The sequence below is a fragment of the Misgurnus anguillicaudatus genome, chromosome 7 (genome assembly GCF_027580225.2).
Source record: "Misgurnus anguillicaudatus chromosome 7, ASM2758022v2, whole genome shotgun sequence".
Classification (NCBI taxonomy): domain Eukaryota; kingdom Metazoa; phylum Chordata; class Actinopteri; order Cypriniformes; family Cobitidae; genus Misgurnus; species Misgurnus anguillicaudatus.
The window spans coordinates 12,690,381-12,709,827 of NC_073343.2; the positions used below are offsets into that span (position 1 = coordinate 12,690,381).

Here is a 19,447-nt window from a genome sequence, read left to right on the forward strand (position 1 = left end):
CAACCATTTCAAGGGCATGTCCTCTTTAGCATAGGGCAACATGACCTCTTCAAGTATTTTAACATATGCAAACTGATCCATGATCCCTGGTATGCGATAAATAGGCCCAACACCATAGTAGGAGAAACATGCCCATATCATGATGCTTGCACCTCCATGCTTCATTGTCTTCACTGTGTACTGTGGCTTGAATTCAGAGTTTGGGGGTCGTCTCACAAACTGCCTGTGGCCCTTGGACCCAAAAAGAACAATTTTACTCTCATCAGTCCACAAAATGTTCCTCCATTTCCCTTTAGGCCAGTTGATGTGTTCTTCGGCAAATTGAAACCTCTTCTGCACATGCCTTTTTTTTAACAGAGGGACTTTGTGGGGATTCTTGAAAATAGATTAGCTTCACACAGACGTCTTCTAACTGTCACAGTACTTACAGGTAACTCCAGACTGTCTTTGATCATCCTGGAGGTGATCATTAGCTGAGCCTTTGCCATTCTGGTTATTCTTCTATCCATTTTGATGGTTGTCTTCCGTTTTCTTCCACGTCTCTCTGGTTTTGCTCTCCATTTTAAGGCATTGGAGATCATTTTAGCTGAACAGCCTATCATTTTTTGCACCTCTTTATAGGTTTTCCCCTCTCCAATCAACTTTTTAATCAAAGTACGCTGTTCTTCTGAACAATGTCTTGAACGACCCATTTTCCTCAGCTTTCAAATGCATGTTCAACAAGTGTTGGCTTCATCCTTAAATAGGGGCCACCTGATTCACACCTGTTTCTTCACAAAATTGATGACCTCAGTGATTGAATGCCACACTGCTATTTTTTTTAACACACCCCTTTCAACTAATTCACCTAATTGCCCAATTGCACAGCCTTAAGAGCGTGCATATTATGACTGCTGGGTCTCATTTGTTTTCTGAGAATCTACTGAACCTACTGGTAACTTGTTTGCCACGTAGCAATAAAAAAATATACTAAAAACCTTGATTATTCTGGTTAGTCACATTGTACTGCTATTATTTTGAACAAGACTGTATAAATCACTTTGCTTATGTCTTACCTTACTCTGCACCAGTTTTGATCTCTTCAGATGTTGAAAATTCCTGCTAATATTGTTTTTAGCGCAAGCTCTGTAACATTCCCTTTTAACTGGAGAATCTCTGCAATCACTTAAAACTCATACCCCCGGTTTTACAGACATGACTCAAAGAGCCCCTTTCATGGATTTCAACTTTTTAACTCTAGTTACAGTATAATGTAGCAGTTCTGAGCATAAAAGGGATGTGCATAGTTACAAAGCTCACAGTCCAATATTAAGGACGATATTTCCTTTAACCAAAGGCATTTTTAATTAACTACAGTAAACGCCTGAGATCTAATTCTATAGTTATTTCCGTGACCTGATGACGTGTAATGCCCGCCCACTAACTGCTTATACCCGCCCACTTGCTGTTGTCAAAGAGACCTGATTTGTTAGCTAGGCCCAAGTCTGTTTGCTATTGCGGAGTTATTGATTTCAGTATGTCTAGAAGAAGCTGTTTTTTATGTGAGGGTGTTGTGTTGTGCATTTGTCACTAGATGGTGATGTAGGCTCTGTGTTATCTATAAAAGCTACAGAGGAAGCATTGGCGGTTGTGGTTACACCTGCTGATAATTATGTGCTGTATGGCGTGTTTGCCTGGGAGAATAAAACTTTGAGAATGGAGAACTTTCCTGTCTTTATATTTTGGATTATCTGAATGGAAACATAACAAATTGGCGACGAGGATTTGCTACATAAAGATGTCTGCTGTTGCTTCTTTTCCTACGCCATTCTTACCATGTCCTGGTGAGCCGTTAATTCCTTTTGACGTCTGGCTAAAGATATTTGAAAACTATTTGCTGGTTGTAAATGCATCAGGAGATGACTGGCCGGTTGCAAGAAAGCGAGCTTTGTGTCTTCACTGCTTGGGAACAGAGGGTCAAAGAGTATTTTATACGCTACCAAATCAAGGAGAGACAATGGAGGAAGCTATTGAGACTTTGAGACTGCACTTTGTTCCTCAACGTAATGTTGTTGCTGAGCGTCATGCATTTCGAAGACGGAGTCAAGCATTTGGTGAAACCATCTTACAGTATGTCACTTCTCTTCGGGAACTAGCAGCTACATGTGAGTTTGCTTCTAATAATGATGAAATGTTGCGTGATCAGTTAGTAGAGCATATAAACAGTCATCGTATTCGAGAACGTCTGTTATTGGAGACTGATTTGACTCTCAATAAGGCTATTACTATTGCTACACAAATGGAGAATGCTGAACAACAGGCAAAAATTATTTCAGATCAGACTTCAGTAAATGTACCTGTTCAAGCAATACAAGCTACGACTGTGCCTGCTGTGGGTCGCTATACAAGGACATTTGTGAACCCTATGTCTTTGCCATCTTCGTCTGCTACTTTCTCGACTCGTGCATGTTATCGCTGTGGCTCTAAAAACCATCTTGCAAATGATGTCAGATGTCCTGCAGTTTCAGTACATTGCAATAATTGTCAAAAGTTGGGACATTTTTCAAAAGTGTGTCGTTCACAGCAAACACGTACTGTACATGCAATTGAACTGCCTGAACTTCAGATTCTTTACCTGCATGATTCTGAGTTGAATAAGATCAAGTGTACTGCTACCATAATGACTGCATCAGCCTCTGTTCCTCTAGAATTGATTGTGGATTCTGGATCTTCTGTGTCCATTTTGCCAAAGTCGGTCTATGAAAAACACTTTAAACAAGACAACTTGCTGCCCCCTTCTGTAAAGTTAGTGACTTATTCACGTGATCCAATACCAGTACTTGGCTGTCTACCTGTTACTGTTACCCCGGTTGATATTGATTGCAATACATCAATTTTTATAGTTGCGTGCCGGGGCGGAGCGGGGGGGGTGGCTTTTGGGGCTCGAGCCCCGAATGTTTTGTCAAAAGCCCCGAATCTTTTCAGATCTGTAAAATGAATTCATCCAGGACGCTAGGTGGTGGCACTCAGCTTTAACTCTCCGGTCCCCCACTCAACTGAAAATGAATAAGAGATGCGTGTTGAAGGCAAAATAACATTCTGAATCTCCCCACAATAAACGCATTTTCAAAGTGTCTTTATTATTACAGTGCCTTCTTTATTACTGTAAGTGTATATTTATAGTTATGTGATGTAAATACTGTTAAATAGCGTCAACTGATATATTATCTGCATGGCTAACGTCTAACTTACTGTGGTGCTCTGGTCTGCCTCATTGGTCATTGGTAACGTTGTATTTAAAGTACATTTAATAACAGTGAATTAAAACTTTGAAAAAACTTGCTCATTGTTGCATATATACTTTTTTATAAATGGATATACGATTTATATTTTTAAAGACGTCAGAAGTAAGAAGGTGAGAAAGTATATAGTTAGTTAGGTATGTTTTGTCCATATGCATTTGAAATTCGCAATGATTTTACCTCAGAAATACATTGATAGACAGTTATAAAATGTGAATCCCCAATCTCTTACATTGAAATATCCTTATGTGTGATAACTGTCAGTGCAAATAGGAAGAGAGGAGGGTGGAGAGAGATCACAGATAGACAGATAGACAGAAAGAGAGAAAGAGAGAGAAACGCTTCCATAAGCAGGTGAGAAATTGTTCTGTCAATGAAGTCAAAAATTGTTATTCTTATGTAGCTTTATAGTTACTGGATTAGCCTTCAGCAAACATGTTTGCCTATTTTTGGATAAGAGAAGTTAAAGTATCATTGTCAAAATTTGTTATGTTGCAGTTTCAAAAGGACAATACCAGTGTTGGGTAAGTTACTCAAAAAAGTAATTAATTACTAGTTACTAATTACATCTTCAATCATGTAATTAAATTACTTTACAAATTACTCCAAAAAGTATTTAATTATTACTAATTACTTTCGTAATCATATTTAGTACATGATACAAGGATAGGCTTGAAATGGCTCGAAGAAACAATATATAAAAGTACATCAATTATTCTGGTCCCACTTTAGGGTTCATTTCTCTCTATTAATTAACTATTAACTACTTTTGCCTCAATATACTCCAACTACTGCTTATTAATACTAAAGTAGTTGTTTATTTTAAGTATTTGTAGAAATGGGGAGGGTTAAGGGTGTAGAATAAGGTTTTGCAGAATCAGGCATTAATATGTGCTAATTAAGTAGTCCTACTAAAAAACAGTCAACATCTCAGTAATATTAATGCTAATAATCAACCAGTTAATAGTGAGAATTGTAAACTAAACCATGTTAAATCCACTATTTATTATAATATACATAATTGTTCTACAGTCCATAGACAGTATTTAGTTACATCAGAAGTAACTGTAATTCGATTACAAGAAAAATAAGAGTAATCCCTTGCATTACTCTTTCAAGTAATTAAATTACAGTAACAAATTACTTAGTAACTAGTTACACCCAACACTGGACAATACAGAGAACACTTAGATTAAAAAATAGTTTATAAAGCTGCCGTAAATGGAGAAAAAATATCAACAGGGGACCAAGCTTTGAAACCCCTAGATTTGGGCTAAGCCCCCAATGCCTACAATGTCTGGCTCCGCCCCTGGTTGAGTGTGACTCTTCTCTTCTTGGAATGGATTTAATTAATGGCCTGTGTCTCAAATTTGAAGGATCTTTTATACTTCCAGTACCTGCTCAGTCATCAGTTCCTGTAATGCGCCTTTCTGCTTCTGTACCTGTTGCTAAACTAGGATGTGCAAAAGACTTTGTGCATAAGGTAAAAATTTCTCCAGATGTAAACCCTGTACATCAGAAACTTAGACGATTGCCATTGTCTGTTCGAAATGCTGTTAGTAATGAACTGCAACGCCTTCTTGACTTGGGTGTCATTGAACGAGTGGATGCCTCTCCTTGGATATCTCCAATTGTAGTTGTTCAGAAGAAGTCGGCTGGTATTCGCATGTGTGTAGACCTGCGAGAAACAAACAAAGCTGTTGTTGCAGACAGTTATCCTTTGCCTCATATTGATGAGTTGATGTCTATGCTGCGTGGAGCAACTGTCTTTTCTACAATTGATTTGGAGAATGCTTATTTTCAGCTTTTGTTACATGAAGAAAGCCGTGACTTGACTGCATTTATCACCCATGAGGGATTATTTAGATTCTGTCATGTACCATATGGCCTAGCTTCAGCCCCCTCTGCATTTCAGAAAATGTTAGCAACTGTACTGCAAGGACTGCCAAATGTACACTGAAAAAATTTGGAGTACAATTTACTTGAAAAAAGTTAGGAAAGTTTTTTCACTTAGAAAATGTGAGTAATTTCAATAGAATTTCCAAGTAAAAACTAAACACAAGGAACTGTAGCTTTAATTAGAAAATCTCAAGTAAAGTTTTCTTGGAATTTCCCAGTAAATTGTATTGACTGTTTGTTTATATATTTTACTTAAGTAATGCTTATAAATTAATTTTTTTACACAATGATCCTAGTTTTATTATTTAAAGTTTTGAGTAACCTTTACTTTAAATATTATTTTAACATTACTTGTTTATGTATTTAAATGGTGTTCAATAAAATAACACTGACATACATTTTACTTGAATACTTTTATTTTTTTAAGATTCCTTAAAGATGGGAACATGACATAAAACAAATATTAAAACTCCATCGGTTGTATGGTTCTGGTAAATGGTGCACTATAGTGCATTTTACTCCAGTAAACTATTTTTAGAACAACCACACAGTCCATTAAAATGCATAAACATTTAAAGATATAAAACCTTTCTATAAACATATAAAACAAACAATTTACAACAACCTCAGTTGCAGACATCAAAAACAAAAAAAGTGAAAAAGTGCAAATAATGTCAAACTAGTAGCTGCCTTTCAGCGTACTTTAATTTTAATAAGATTAAACTAAAGGAACAAAAACATCAAATAAAATAATAGTAAAACTCTATGGTCTCCAGCAGAATTGCATTACTTAAAATGCATAAGAATGGCAAGAATGGCATAAGAATGTAAAATAGTACTGCAGTTGAAGTTGTTTTTTTGAACAATCTTTCTTGTAAAAAACAAACAAACAAAAACAAAAACAGTACAATAAGTGCAAGTAGTGCCCAACTAGCAAATTACATTAGAAGCTTTCTATGCAAAGAGTTAACCTTTGGAGAAAATTTAAAAGCATCTAGCCCAAGAAAGATTTTCTGAAACACTTCAAATGTGTTTCTCAGCTTTGGGGGATAGCTTAAGTTTAGGGAGTAAATGCAGCCCATGAGTGAAAGACAAGCATTTGTGAGATTTTTACATCCCAGCAGCACCTCTGTTCCCTCGATGACAATGATGACATCAAACATACTGGCATCTTCTTCCACAGACCTGCTGAGTACAATGATTTTCATGACATGACTGGAGAAGGTATCCTTAATCACGTCTCTGCTGATATCCTGTGAAATACACAAATCATTGCAAAGTGGTTAAAATACTGTAAAGTATCAATTTTTTAATTTTCCTCAATGGGTTCCTGTTCTAGGACAAACTGTCCACTAGTTTTAAGTATCTTTAAAATTTTCTGCATATTTAAACCAAATATGCAGTTTCTTCAGCAGTAACTGTATGAGTTTGAGTTATACATTTACATTGAGCACAATAATGAGACTCATACACAATTATTACAGTAGATAGAAACATTTAGTGATGCTAATAAGGATAGCACCATACATTTAGAGTCAGGAGCAGTGGTGGCTGGTGACTTCTTTTTTTTGAGGACGCACGATGCAAAGTTCGTCACAACATGTATTTAGCCCGTCATGTGTATGGTTCGTAATTTCAAAATATGTGTTCTGTGCTTTGAGAGATTGTGTGTGCATCACGTGTCATGTCAAAATAAGTGCCTGCTGCTAAAGGGTTTATGATAAAAGAGACGCTCGCGTTTGCCAGATACTCGCATAATCTCATGCGTAATCACAGTTTACTGTTAAAGGAGTGTCGTGCGTGTATTTTGTGAATGTGAGCATATCTTTTATCATAAACGGTTTTGACGCGTGTGCAGCAGGCACTTATTTTGACAAAACATGTGATGCACACAGGATCTCCCGACAAGCAGGACACATATTTTGAAAAAGGGAACCACACACTTGACAATCCGAACATTATTTTGAATTAACGCCTCCTTAGATACAGTAAGCAGTCACGAACCGCTCCTGTTCAGGAGTGTGTAAACCTCTGGAAATGATATTTGGTGTAAATAGTTATGTGTTTTGGGTAACATTTGAATGATTTCTAAAGACAACACTGGTAATCCTGTCCAAAAGTTTACATACACATGACATTCAAATGTATGGTGCTGCCTTCTTGACCATCACTGGGTGTTCTTTAAGTTTTGTAACAATGGTGTATAAGCCTTTAAATATGCAGAAATATTCTACAAAAAGAAAGATTGTGGAAGATTTCCTTGTAGACAGTTTAATACCTCATACAGTATATCAGTCAAACAACTACTGTCTACATCCAAAATAAAGAAAAAATATAAATGGATGTAGCTGTGTATGTATCCAGCTAACTGCTTCACTATGGTAAATGGTAAATGGACTGCATTTATATAGCGCTTTTAACAGACCTATGGCCATCCAAAGCGCTGTACATGTTGCCTCACATTCACCCATTCACTCACACATTCATACACCGACGGCGGTGTCAGCCATGCAAGGCGCCATCCAGCTTGTTGGGAGCAGTTGGGGTTAGGTGTCTTGCTCAAGGACACTTTGACACTTGGTCCGGTGGAGCCGGGGATCGAACCACCAACCTTCCGGTTTGTAGACAACCTACATGAACCACTGAGCCACTGCCGCCCAATTATTTCACTAATTATTGTATATCCATATCTGGAGCCCGCCTCCCAGTAAGACGTTGAATGATCCAAGACTTGTGCAATAATGACACCAGGCCATGCAAGGACTTCAAACAAAGTCAGCACTAGACTATTAATTGATTATTTCTTTTTCTTTGATTTGTTTCAATTTATTGATCATTCAACATTGTGTTTTTTGTAAAGCTGCTTGTAACATTGTACACTGTAAAAAGCACTATACAAATAAATTTGAATTTAATTAAGCTGTCCTACCTGGTGGTCTTCAATGAGCTCCTCAGCTGATTCTCCCAGGAAGGACAGGAGGCAGCGAATCACAGCATCTCGCCTATCTTCAAGCCTATCTTCTTGCTGTTTAAAACAGAAGTAAAATGCAGTGAACATTAAATGTGTATACATCTACATAACATATTTACAGAATTAGGAAGTAGCATATCATCACATGAGTAATTCACAATTGTAAAAAAACATTCACATTTTACCTGGCTGAGTGAATCCAGCAAATGTTTAATTCTTATGCCAGCAACCCCACCCTTCATCTCAAACAAAGCCAGGAGTTTTGGGGTATAGAAGTCCAGCTTTTCCAAGAATGTACGCTCCAAGGAAATTGTGGTGATTCTTCTGAATTCATTTTTTATCTAAAACAAAGAAAATAAAATGTAACACAATCAAGTAATGATTAGAGTTGGATGCACTAAATTTGTATTGCACTTCAATTTTTTATTTTAAATCACTGCGTATTAGGCCAACAAAGAAAATAACAAAAGTTTACCTCAGATTCACAGAAAAGGGCTGGCCATCTCTCCATGAAATCTTTAACAGCAGGGCAGTACTTAACTACTTCTTTTCTTCGATAGGAGAAAGTCTTCTCCATTTTCTCACCAATTATGTTTTTGTTGTTTTTTTTCCTAATTTCATTAAGGAGATCTAGCCTCTCCTTCTCTAAACTTTCTTCTGTTTCCCCAAATGGAAATGGTGGCAAGTAATTTACTTCAGCCTTTCTAGGTCTTTTGACGCCTTTTGGAGTAGAGTTTTCATTTGTCTTCCTTTTTTGGTTTACCTCAAGCTCTGGGCAGGAAAGCTGACTACCTCTTAATTTGGCTCGGTAATTTCCCATTTTATATTTAATCCTTTGCTGCCATCCATATTGTCCATTAAAGGACCCTGGCTCTTTGAGGCATGGGTACTTTTCAATCAACATCTCCACTACATTCATAATTTGGACACCCGTTGGATATGCAGTGTAAAGAAATATCCTCTCTGCAAGTGTCTCAAGGACACTACTTGTCACTCTATGATTGTTCAAGAGGGTGCCGTCCTTTTGGTAGGCTTTGTTTCCATCTGAAAGCAAGAGCTCAGTATCAAAGGAAAAATTAGGTACTATAAACTTTGTTGGCCATCCTTGAGAACGGCATGATGTGGTAGTCTCAGAGGACGATAGAAGAACAGTGTCCTGAGATCCGCTGGATGTGGAGTCAGAAGAAGTGTCACTTAGAGGAGTTGGCACAACAGTGTCCTGAGAACTGCATGACCTGGCATCGGACTCTGTTGGTAGAGTTGATCTATTCATAACAACCAGATTGAGGGTGATGGGTTCAGTTTGTACTACTTTCAGAGTACATTTATCCTGCACATCATCTACGGAGTCCAAATTAAAAAACTGGCCCCCAAATTAGGCTTGCCGCGATAGTCGGTGAAACGGTGATAACCGGTGCTTCAGCCTCTCACCGGTTATATCACTTGCCCACCGCGACACCGTCTTTTTGATATTTTCGTGTAATTAAATCATTTAGTTTCGTTAGAGAGAGCAAACACTTACAACTGTCTGTTGTCTGAATTCAGCGGGGCTGCACGCGCATCACGTCACAGGGCAGCCGCAGGTGTCAGATTTCATTTATTTCTGTCAGAGTTTGCAAGGCGAGCTGACTGACCAGATGATGACAGAAGCCGCATGCTTTGCTCGTTTTTGTTATAATATACATATATGATGTTTAATATAAGCGAGATCGTTTTGTTGTTGTGTTTTTCATCAAGAAAAATATTAAACCCATCATTCAAGCAGCGCTTTTATGGAGAAGTAGCGTGTTGCTCTGCTTGGGACTGGCGGGTTCTGTAAGGAATTACCTGCGCACATTGACTCAAGCACTTAAGTAAACCAGCTGTTGCACTCACATTGCACGCAAATTCATAGGCGATTTAACGCAGCTTACGCAAGCGATGCATTTAAACAGTTGCGTAATTCAAAAGTGAAAGTAAAATGTGCACGTCTGCATGCGCATTTATAAGCCCCTCCCACTCGGTGATCCCGGGATCACCGAGTTTGTGACGCGCTGATTAACCGGTGGGAAAATTACGTCACCGCGGCAACTCTACCCCAAATTCCATGTCTTCATACATCAAAGTAAAGCATTCTGGAATATTGAATGTTTCTTGGATTATACTTTTGAGGTCATGGAGAGTACTGGGGATGCCTGAGGCAGAACCAATTTGCGAACATCATTCTCTCCAAAAACTAATCGCAGCTTTGCTGGGGTGCACATCTGCAACAGATACAAAAAATAAATTAACACAATTCATTACAAAATGAAATCAATACAATATTAACTTTGATAATCATGCACCTAAACAGAAGCGGAAATGTAGTGCTTTAAGGTAGTCAGTCGTCTTCCTGCAACAGTGTATGCAGCCAGAGGATAGTAGTCAACCATTTCTTTTTGCTTCAGTATCTGAATGTTGCCTGTGTGTTCCAACTCATAGCTCCTAAAGTGCTCATTGTACCATGTGCTTAGTAGTCTGATAACGAAGGCCAGTTTGTTACAAACCAAGATAATCTGTAACACCTCAGAAAAGTCTGGCAAGTCTGCGGTGAAACCATGACATAGCAACATCCCTGGTTTGTAGTTGGTGCCTGAGAAGTGCACATTTTTTGCAACATGCACCACTGTGGCATGTGGATACCTGTGTTGGATCAAATCTTTTATGCCATCCTGTAGCACATCCACAGAGACTTGTGAAGTTGTTGTGACTGAAAGTGATGACTTTGTCACATTTGAATCATTGAGATGCAATGCAATCATGAGCTGGTGTTTTTTTGCAAGGGACAGCAGTATGTTCCTGAAACAGCCTGTTTGTCTTACAATTTTTTTTGAAAAAGCTATGTTTAGCTTCAAATCTCATGGTCCACAGGGCTGCCAAAGGACCAAATTCCTGAATAAGCTCAGGGTAGTGCTCGAGAAAGTGGTGTTTGGGAAGGAGCTTTTCTTGAGGAAAAACTTCCAGAAATCTGTTTCGGTGCTCAGATATTAAAGTGCCAAGGTAGCAGATGCTCTGCTCAGTATGAACTGGGGCCACCGCAAGTTCCACAATGTCTTTTAAGGTCATTAACATCTGCCATACTTCATCATCCTCAGGTACTTTCAAACCTATTATAAGAGGCAACAAACGCAACAGAGACCAATTTTCATGTGCATTCCCTCCTACAGTTCTTTTTGTGGCAAAATGAATAGGAATCACATGTGGACGATTTGTTTGGTCACTCCACTTATAAGGGAACTGTTGAATGCAAGTATTGAGCTCCACAAGAGAAAAATATTTCTTCTTGATGAAGGCTTGAAATGACAATGCCAGTTCCAATGGAACAACACCTTCAAGAAGGTCATGTAACACATCTGGTGGGTAACCAGATGTTACATGAAAATGTTGTAGTTTTTCAGACAGTGCACACTGTTTTTTCACACCATAGTAAGGAGTGGAAATGGGACTTGACAAAGCCGTCTCAACATGCAGAGTATGCTGCTCTTTATTTCTCCTCTGATAAAGTCCAGATCTTACTTCTGTGGTCTGAAACTGGGACCTTTCTCCGAGACAAAATCTGCAGACATTAGATCCTGTAAAGTTTTCAACGAATCCTCCCAAAGAATGGGCCCCCAAATTATCAGCCACCACACTCACTACAGTGCCTTTCATGATTTTTACTAAACTTGGAATAAAAACACCATCTTTTTCCAAGCTTTGAAGATCTGGTAGGAGGGGATCTAAAACTTTCTGAAATCCAAATCGCTTTGTGTCATCTGCTTTGCACAGAATAGCTAAATTAATAGAAGCTAGTGTTGATCGTGCATTTGCTGGAAAGTTTCCTAACACCCAATAAACGGCAGTGACTTTATGGATCTTGCGGGAAGTTCCCAAGGGGTTGCACACTTCGAAGTCATCGATATACAGAATAAGCCTTAATCTGTCCTCATCTCCAGCCAAAAAATCATTTTTACAGAAGTGAGATCCATCTTGGAAGGACTGGTATTGTGATGCACATCCAGATTTTCTTTGACTAAACAAGTCTTTTTCCTCTACATTCTTCAAGATTTGCAGTAACGACTGAAATATTGGAACATACTGGAATGTTCTGTTGTCTTTATTGTGTAGTATGTATTCTACTGGTTCAACGACTGAAAAATTTGCTTTCATGAATTGTGACCTCTTAAATGACGTTGAAAAAGGGCCATCTTTCCCTAGAGCTGAACTTAAAGGGTGTGATTCACAAAGATTTTTAACCAAATCTGAGATAACTGCTGAATGTACTTCACAGTTATGTTTCTTCAAAGTGGACTCAACAACATCTTTCAAAGCTGGGGCCGATGCAGAGGAAGATAGGAACTGAAGGTCATCTACAATTTGATCAATACACCTGCCTGACACATTGAAATTACTTTGCAACTTTAGAAGAAGTTGTCCAAACTTCTTCTTTACAACTTCAGGCAAGTTCTCTCCTGCATCAACCAAAGTTTCATCAAGTTCTATGTCATCATCAGAGACCTCTAGATTTTGAAAAGCAGCAGGATTTGGGTATTTTTTCAGGACTTCAGTTTTAAAATCTTCAATGCTGTGTGTATTGTGTTTCCTGTGTTTATGAGTTGCAAAGGTTGAATAAATGTTTATACTGAAGTTGCAGTTTTTGAACACACATGTCACTACCTCGTACCTCCTCATATGGCTTCTAAGGTGCTCAAAATATTGCTTCTCCGAAGAGAATGGGGTTGAACTGCATATTAGACACCTAAATGACAGCACCTCGCTTGGTTTGTCTGATTCCATGTGGTTTCGGGATAAGTGTATCTGAAGGGCATTAAATGTTTTAAATGAACAAGGACAATCAGCATGAAGACATGGTATTGATGATTGACGGCCTGCATTTCCATGTTTGAGCCTTAAGTGTTTTAATAGCTGTAGTCTTCGGTTTGACTGAAAGCTGCATTTTTTACATAACCACCTCATGCTTTGGCACCTACAGTAAACAAACGATGCACATGTGAATGGATACTTATTGCTATCTATCTGTGAGGTGTGCTGTAATAAAGTATTGCCAACTTACCTTGCATTAGCTTGAACAGTGAGTGCAATATCTGTAAAAGAATGTAAGAAATGTTCATGTCAGAATTAAGTTTTTAACAATTGTAAATAAATGTACTGATCTTACTGACATGAAGTACGGTTACAACTAAATCTACCTTTACAATTCATTGACATTGTGGTTATGCTGTTATGTAAATTAAAAATTAATAATTTGTCAGTGTCATTCATGGCATTTATTTTGAATAATTTATAATAATAGTTTAAACTACTCTAACTCTATATTTTAACAAATTAGAATCTCCAACTGCTTGTAGATATCAACCACGTCTAAAGTGGATGTTGGTCAGTAAAAGAAAATCATGAAATAAAATAAAGGCTTTACAACTTAAATAAGGTTGTTAACATTTATTTAAACAATCATTTAGACTTGTGTAATTGCAAAAGTGTGCACTACAGTCACCTTATCGATTTCTAAATATACATATCATACCCAATAGCATAGGTAAACAATATAAATAAAGTTCAATGTAAATTGGCCTCGTACACGTGCATTTTAGATATCAACCACGTGTAAAGTGGATGTTGGTCAGTAAAAGAACATCATGAAATAAAATAACGGCCTTACAATTTAAATAAGGTTGTTAACATTTATTTAAACAATCATTTAGACTTGTGTAATTGCATAAGTGTGCAGTACAGTCACCTTATCGATTTCTAAATATACATATTATACCCAATAGTATAGGTAAACAAATAAAGTTCAATGTAAATTGGCCTCGTAATGTTACACGTGCATTTTAGATATCAACCACGTGTAAAGTGGATGTTGGTCAGTAAAAGAACATCATGAAATAAAATAACGGCTTTACAACTTAAATAAGGTTGATTGTTAAGTAATTAACATTTATTTAAACAAGCATTTAGACTTGTGTAATTGCAAAAGTGTGCAGTACAATCACCTTATCGATTTACATATCATCCCCAATAGTTAGGTAAACGATATAAATAAAGTTCAAGGTAATATTTGCCTTGTACACGTGCATTTAAAAAAGTATCGTTACTCATGTGTGATTAATATGTCACGGGGTGACGATTTTTCAGGGCGGAACCAAAAGTTGAAGAAGTTTGGTTCCGCCCGGATGTTTCCACCCCGACCGGAAAAACAGAAACACCGGACATCCGGCGGCTCCGCGAAGGCTGTAATCAGCCGATTGGGCACAGCTGTGCCTAGTTGAAGAGATCGCCGAGTAATTGGATAACTGGAGTACAAAGAGGAGTATAAAAAGCGCAGTTAGATGACAGTTGTGGTCGTTGTTAGTGTGTGCTGAGGAACGGAGCTGTGCTCATTGTCAGACGTGGTGGCTGTCTGTATTTCTCTGTCTCTCCCTCTCTCACTGTAGTTGACGGTGGACCTGCTGGAGTAAACGGAAAATCCGATGAGTAGAAAAGAACTTTGGTTTAACCAGTACTTTTGAAGGAGTAAAGCAGGAAGGAAACTGACCTTGTTGTACAACGTAAACAAAGGCTATCCGCTGTGAGTATACTTGTTGGTGTGGAGTAAACTGCAGAGATTAACCTGTGTGATCGTTGGAGTCCTCGAGGAGGAAACGGGCGGCCCTGCCCCTATAATAGCGTGGTGGGCGAGCCGCTGGAAGTATAGATCCAAAACAGCACAGCAACGAGACTTTATTTCGGTCGTGTTTGCCATCGCCCCTATTTAGCCCAAGCGCAGTGGAGGACACCGGGCGCTTTTCCTTGTGGTGTTGCACTTATAGCGTGGTGAGTGAGACTTTACAAATAATAAGCTTTCACATTGGAGTGGTGCTGTGTATTTGCTGTGGGTTGCTGTGTGTCTTGTAGACGAAGCCCCGTACATCCATCTTCTCTACTGGGCAGAGGACGGAGGGGCTAACGACCTCAGAAATTTCTGCTACCATACGCTGTGTGTTGTTTCGGAGGACGAAGGGACGCGGACTAAGAGCTGTCCAGGGCTGTGAGTGAAGTATTGGAAGTATTCGTGGTGTACACTTACCTGTGTCTGTCTTTTGTCGCAGAGTCAGAGGCGAAAGAGTCCGCCGCCCCCGCGGTCCCTACAAAGGGGCGCCCCTGTCCAGGATTCGATCGGCCTACGGGCAGTGGAGATAGGGCAGCGCTCGACCCGGTGAGGTGGTGTGTGACCTTCGCCCCTCTGCTGACCTACGGAGAAGAAAAAGCCATACCTACCTAGAAAGCTGTATGCAGCAGAGTCGGTGAGAAATACTCGAAGTCTCAGTAACAGTGTCTTTGTGTCCTAGCGGCCACCTGTGGAGAGAGAGAAGAACGAGAGTGAATAATTGAAGAACAGACTGTGAACGTGATACCTACCTAGAAAGCTGTATGCAGCAGAGCCGGTGAGAAATACTTGAAGTCTCAGTAACAGTGCCTTTGTGTCCTAGTGGCCACCTGTGGAGAGAGAGAAGAACGAGAGCGGATAATTGAAGAACAGACTGTGAACGTGATACCTACCCAGAAAGCTGTATGCAGCAGAGTCGGTGAGAAATACTCGAAGTCTCAGTAACAGTGTCTTTGTGTCCTAGCGGCCGCCTGTGGAGAGAGAGAAGAACGAGAGTGAATAATTGAAGAACAGACTGTGAACGTGATACCTACCCAGAAAGCTGTAGGCAGCAGAGCCGGTGAGAAATACTTGAAGTCTCAGTAACAGTGTCTTTGTGTCCTAGCGGCCACCTGTGGAGAGAGAGAAGAACGAGAATGAATAAGTGAAGAACAGACTGTGAACGTGATACCTACCCAGAAAGCTGTATGCAGCAGAGCCGGTGAGAAATACTCGAAGTTCCAGTAACAGTGTCCTTGTGTCCTAGCGGCCACCTGTGGAGAGAGAGAAGAACGAGAGTGAACCACTGAAGAACAGACTGTGAATGTGATACCTACCCAGAAAGCTGTACGCAGCAGAACCGGTGAGACATACTCGAGGTCCAAGTAGCAGTACCTTTGTGTCCTAGTGGCCGCCTGAGGAGAGAAAGGAGGACGAGAGTGAACAATCGGAGGACAGACGGTGTAACGCGCTACCTACCCCGAGAGCTGTAAGCGGCAGAACCGGTGAGAAGCATACCAAATCCACACTACCCGTGTTTCTGTGTCGCAGTGGACACCTGCGGGGGACGTGAAGGCACGTGGGGCGAGGACCCCCTGCCGGACCGAGGAAAGGTTCACGGACAGTGGAAAATCTCCTACCAGTCACACCTAAATTGTTCTGCCTCCGGGAAAGAAGAAGGAGGGCGCCACGGTTAACAGGGTCCAGGCCGGAGCCTGACGATTCCCTCTTTCCCCCGGCTTATGGTGATTGACACCCCTGTTGCCTTTGCCCCTGTCTGCCCGTGGCTGCAGTCTCCCTGGAGGGAGGAGAAGAAGCCTATTAGTTTTAAATCCCCCTTTCCCCAATTCCCCAGTTCTTTTAAATATTTAAATTCAATAAAGCTTGTTTTAAATTTTACTCACCTGTTTCCGTGTTTGTCTGGTCATTGGGTTGGCTTTGGGGACCTCCTCGAGGTGGGAGTTGAAAAGGGGCGTGGCTTTAGTCAAACATAGCCAGCCCCTAGTGGTGACAGATTTTGGCGTAGTCGGCAGGGTCCCACCTCGAGTTGAGTAACCAAGGTCACCCAATGACTGACAACGCGGGGCCAGCAGCCCCACCCCGTGCCACACCCGTTATCATGGGCAGCCCATGGGTCCAGAGATATGGAGGAGCAGAGTCGGAGGTACGCCTGACCGAATGGAAGGCCCAACTGGAGTACTTGGCCGACTTGCAGGGCCTTAGCGCCGCCCAGCGGCTCCAATTTGTGTTGAACTCCCTAGAAGGAGAAGCACGGCGAGAGGTACAAGCCGCCCCCGAAGCAATTAGAGCCACCGCCCAGACTGTGTTCCAGTTCCTTGCTGAACAATATGGTGACCATACCCCCGTAGCTGTCCTCCGTTCACAATTTTTTAATTGTAAACAAGGCCCCCGACAACCTATTCGAGCTTTTGCCCTCAGGCTGCGGGAGCAGTTCACTCGCCTGCAAGCCCGACGAGACCATGGGCTAGGAGATGGAGAAGCTTTGTTACGCGACCAGTTCCTCCTGGGGATGAAAGAAGGCCCCGTGAGACAAAGTCTGAGGGTCCAGTTCCGGAGGGACCCCGGGCTTACCTTCGAAGATCTAAAGAAGGAGGCGCTAGCCCTGGAGGGTGATGAGGCCGAAGTAACCGAAACCCCTGTATGTGCAGCCGTAAGTGGAAACACAGCAGCGCCACCTGAACACGCAGACTGGAAGCAAGCCCTGAGGGTAGAATTGTTGAAAGATGTCCGAGAGCAGATGTCGGAGCTATCTAAGACCCTCTTGGGAGAATTTCGCCAAAGTAGGGCGCGAGAGGAACCGAGGCCGGCACCCCGAGAGCGAGTCTACTCTGAGAGGGGCCGAGAGCCACCGGGACGCCCGAATCGTTTGAACCGGCCCCGCTTCGAGTGGGATGACCAAGGGCGGCCAATCTGCAATCGGTGTGGAGAACCAGGGCATTACAGTCGCCAGTGTGGGCCTCGCAGGGCATCGGAGGGGGGTTTTTAAGACGACCGGCCACAGTGGGTCGTGTGGCCGGGACCCCTAGAGAAGACCCTGGAAGACGTGGGAATTCTAGAAACCAGATGGTTGGGCACAGCCCAATGGCGGAGGTGAAGGTATGTGGCAAGACAATACAGTGCCTAGTAGATACGGGCTCTCAAGTGACATTGTTTGCGGAAAGTCTCTCGCAGGAAGTATTTGGGAAGCAGAGTGCCCAAGGAGGGGAGGCCCCCTGGCTGACGTTGCGGGGCGCCAACGGCCTAGAGATCCCTTATATTGGCTATCGGCTGACGGACTTAGAAGTTCATGGGGTGTTGGTTCCCCAAAAAGGAGTGATTATCGTGGAGGACAGATGTTTGGGTGTCCATCGAGCCCTATTAGGTATGAACGTTCTCTCCGAATGTTGGGAGGAGTTATTTCGGGCTAAGCCCGGCCCTAGGATCCCCCCCGTCGAGAGGCCCCTATGGGAGCAAGTAGTAGCCGACTGTCGTCGGGTCCAGATGACCCAGGTCCGCAGAGGTCGGGAAGAGGTAGGAAGAGTGATGTGTCGATTTGCTCTGTCGATTCCCCCTAGGAGTGAGGCCATGGTGTGGGTGAGAGTAGCCCCCCGAGGAGTTGGCCCCGAAGAATGGGTATTGGTTGAACCTCACGCCGATTGCCCCCAAGTGGAAGTAGCACGAGGCCTAGCGGCGGTCCGCCGGGGGAGGGTCCCTGTGAAGGTCCGAAACGACCACCCCTACCCAGTATACTTACACCGACACCAGCGGCTGGCCCGATTAACGGGGGTTGCGCCCCATCAGGTGAGGGAGGAGAAAGACGTTAGGTTCCGTCAGGTGTGCCCCACTGTCATCGAGGTGGCCCTGACCCAGATGGAAGCCCCTTCGAACAACGGGGGGAGGGACGTGCCGAGGCACTTGGCAGGTGAGTCCCTGCAAGGGGAAGAGTTGGAACAGGCGCAGACACAAAGACTCCAAGCCCTCCTTCGGAAATGGCAACATGTATTCGCAAGACACGAGGAGGATTATGGGTGTACTAAGGTGGTGGAACACCATATACCGACTGGAGATGCAGGACCCAGTAGAGAGAGGTACCGGCCGATCCCACCCACCTTGTATACAGAGGTACGCTCACTACTGCAGGGTATGCTGGAGCGAGGCGTCGTCCGGGAAAGCAGTAGCCCCTGGGCAGCCCCTATCGTACTTGTGCAGAAAAAGTCAGGAGCTTGGAGGTTTTGTGTGGACTATCGGAAGCTTAACCTGGTGACCAAGAAAGACGCGTTTCCCTTACCCCGGATTGAAGACTCCCTTGCCGGTCTCACACGGTCTGCTTGGTACTCCACTTTGGATCTGGCCAGTGGATATTGGCAGGTGCCAGTGGCCGAGGCCGATAGAGAGAAGACCGCCTTTACGACCCCGTTCGGACTATTCGAGTGGGAACGGATGCCTTTCGGGCTCTGTAACGCTCCGGCCACGTTCCAACGCCTCATGCAGCGCTGTCTTGGAGGTCATTTAATGGAGTCAGTTGTGGTATATTTGGATGATGTAATTGTGTATTCCCCAGATTTCGATTCCCACCTCCGACACCTCGAAGAGGTTTTCCAGGCGATGGAGAAATATGGGCTGAAGTTGCAACCCGACAAATGCCATCTGTTG

General features: G+C 42.0%; 2 protein-coding genes across 3 annotated transcripts in view; one reads left to right on the forward strand and one right to left on the reverse strand.

The window, feature by feature from the left end:
- Nucleotides 1–5,295: 5,295 nt before the first annotated feature.
- The window catches only part of trmt61b (tRNA methyltransferase 61B), an 88,815-nt gene continuing 74,663 nt past the window's right edge, over nucleotides 5,296–19,447 (reverse strand). The window contains exons 3-8 of one of the 2 annotated variants that reach the window (XR_012370489.1): nucleotides 13,223–13,253; nucleotides 10,476–13,135; nucleotides 8,627–10,394; nucleotides 8,337–8,492; nucleotides 8,110–8,205; nucleotides 5,296–6,433 (exon numbers count right to left, since the gene is read on the reverse strand). The gene's annotated coding sequence lies outside the window, so the exon portion shown is untranslated. Of the gene's footprint in view, nucleotides 6,434–8,109; nucleotides 8,206–8,336; nucleotides 8,493–8,626; nucleotides 13,136–13,222; nucleotides 13,254–19,447 lie in introns of both variants that reach the window. The other variant, XR_012370488.1, reaches the window with a different exon arrangement.
- Nucleotides 14,136–17,801, forward strand: LOC129454342 (uncharacterized). The gene is made up of 2 exons (XM_073870014.1): nucleotides 14,136–14,982; nucleotides 15,064–17,801. The coding sequence occupies exon 2, from the start codon at nucleotides 16,863–16,865 to the stop codon at nucleotides 17,799–17,801; it is 939 nt and encodes a 312-aa protein (XP_073726115.1). The 5' UTR covers nucleotides 14,136–14,982; nucleotides 15,064–16,862.

Excerpts from the sequence above, each read along its gene's own strand:
- LOC129454342 (XM_073870014.1), top strand. The coding sequence starts at position 16,863 with ATGACTGACAACGCGGGGCCAGCAGCCCCACCCCGTGCCACACCCGTT.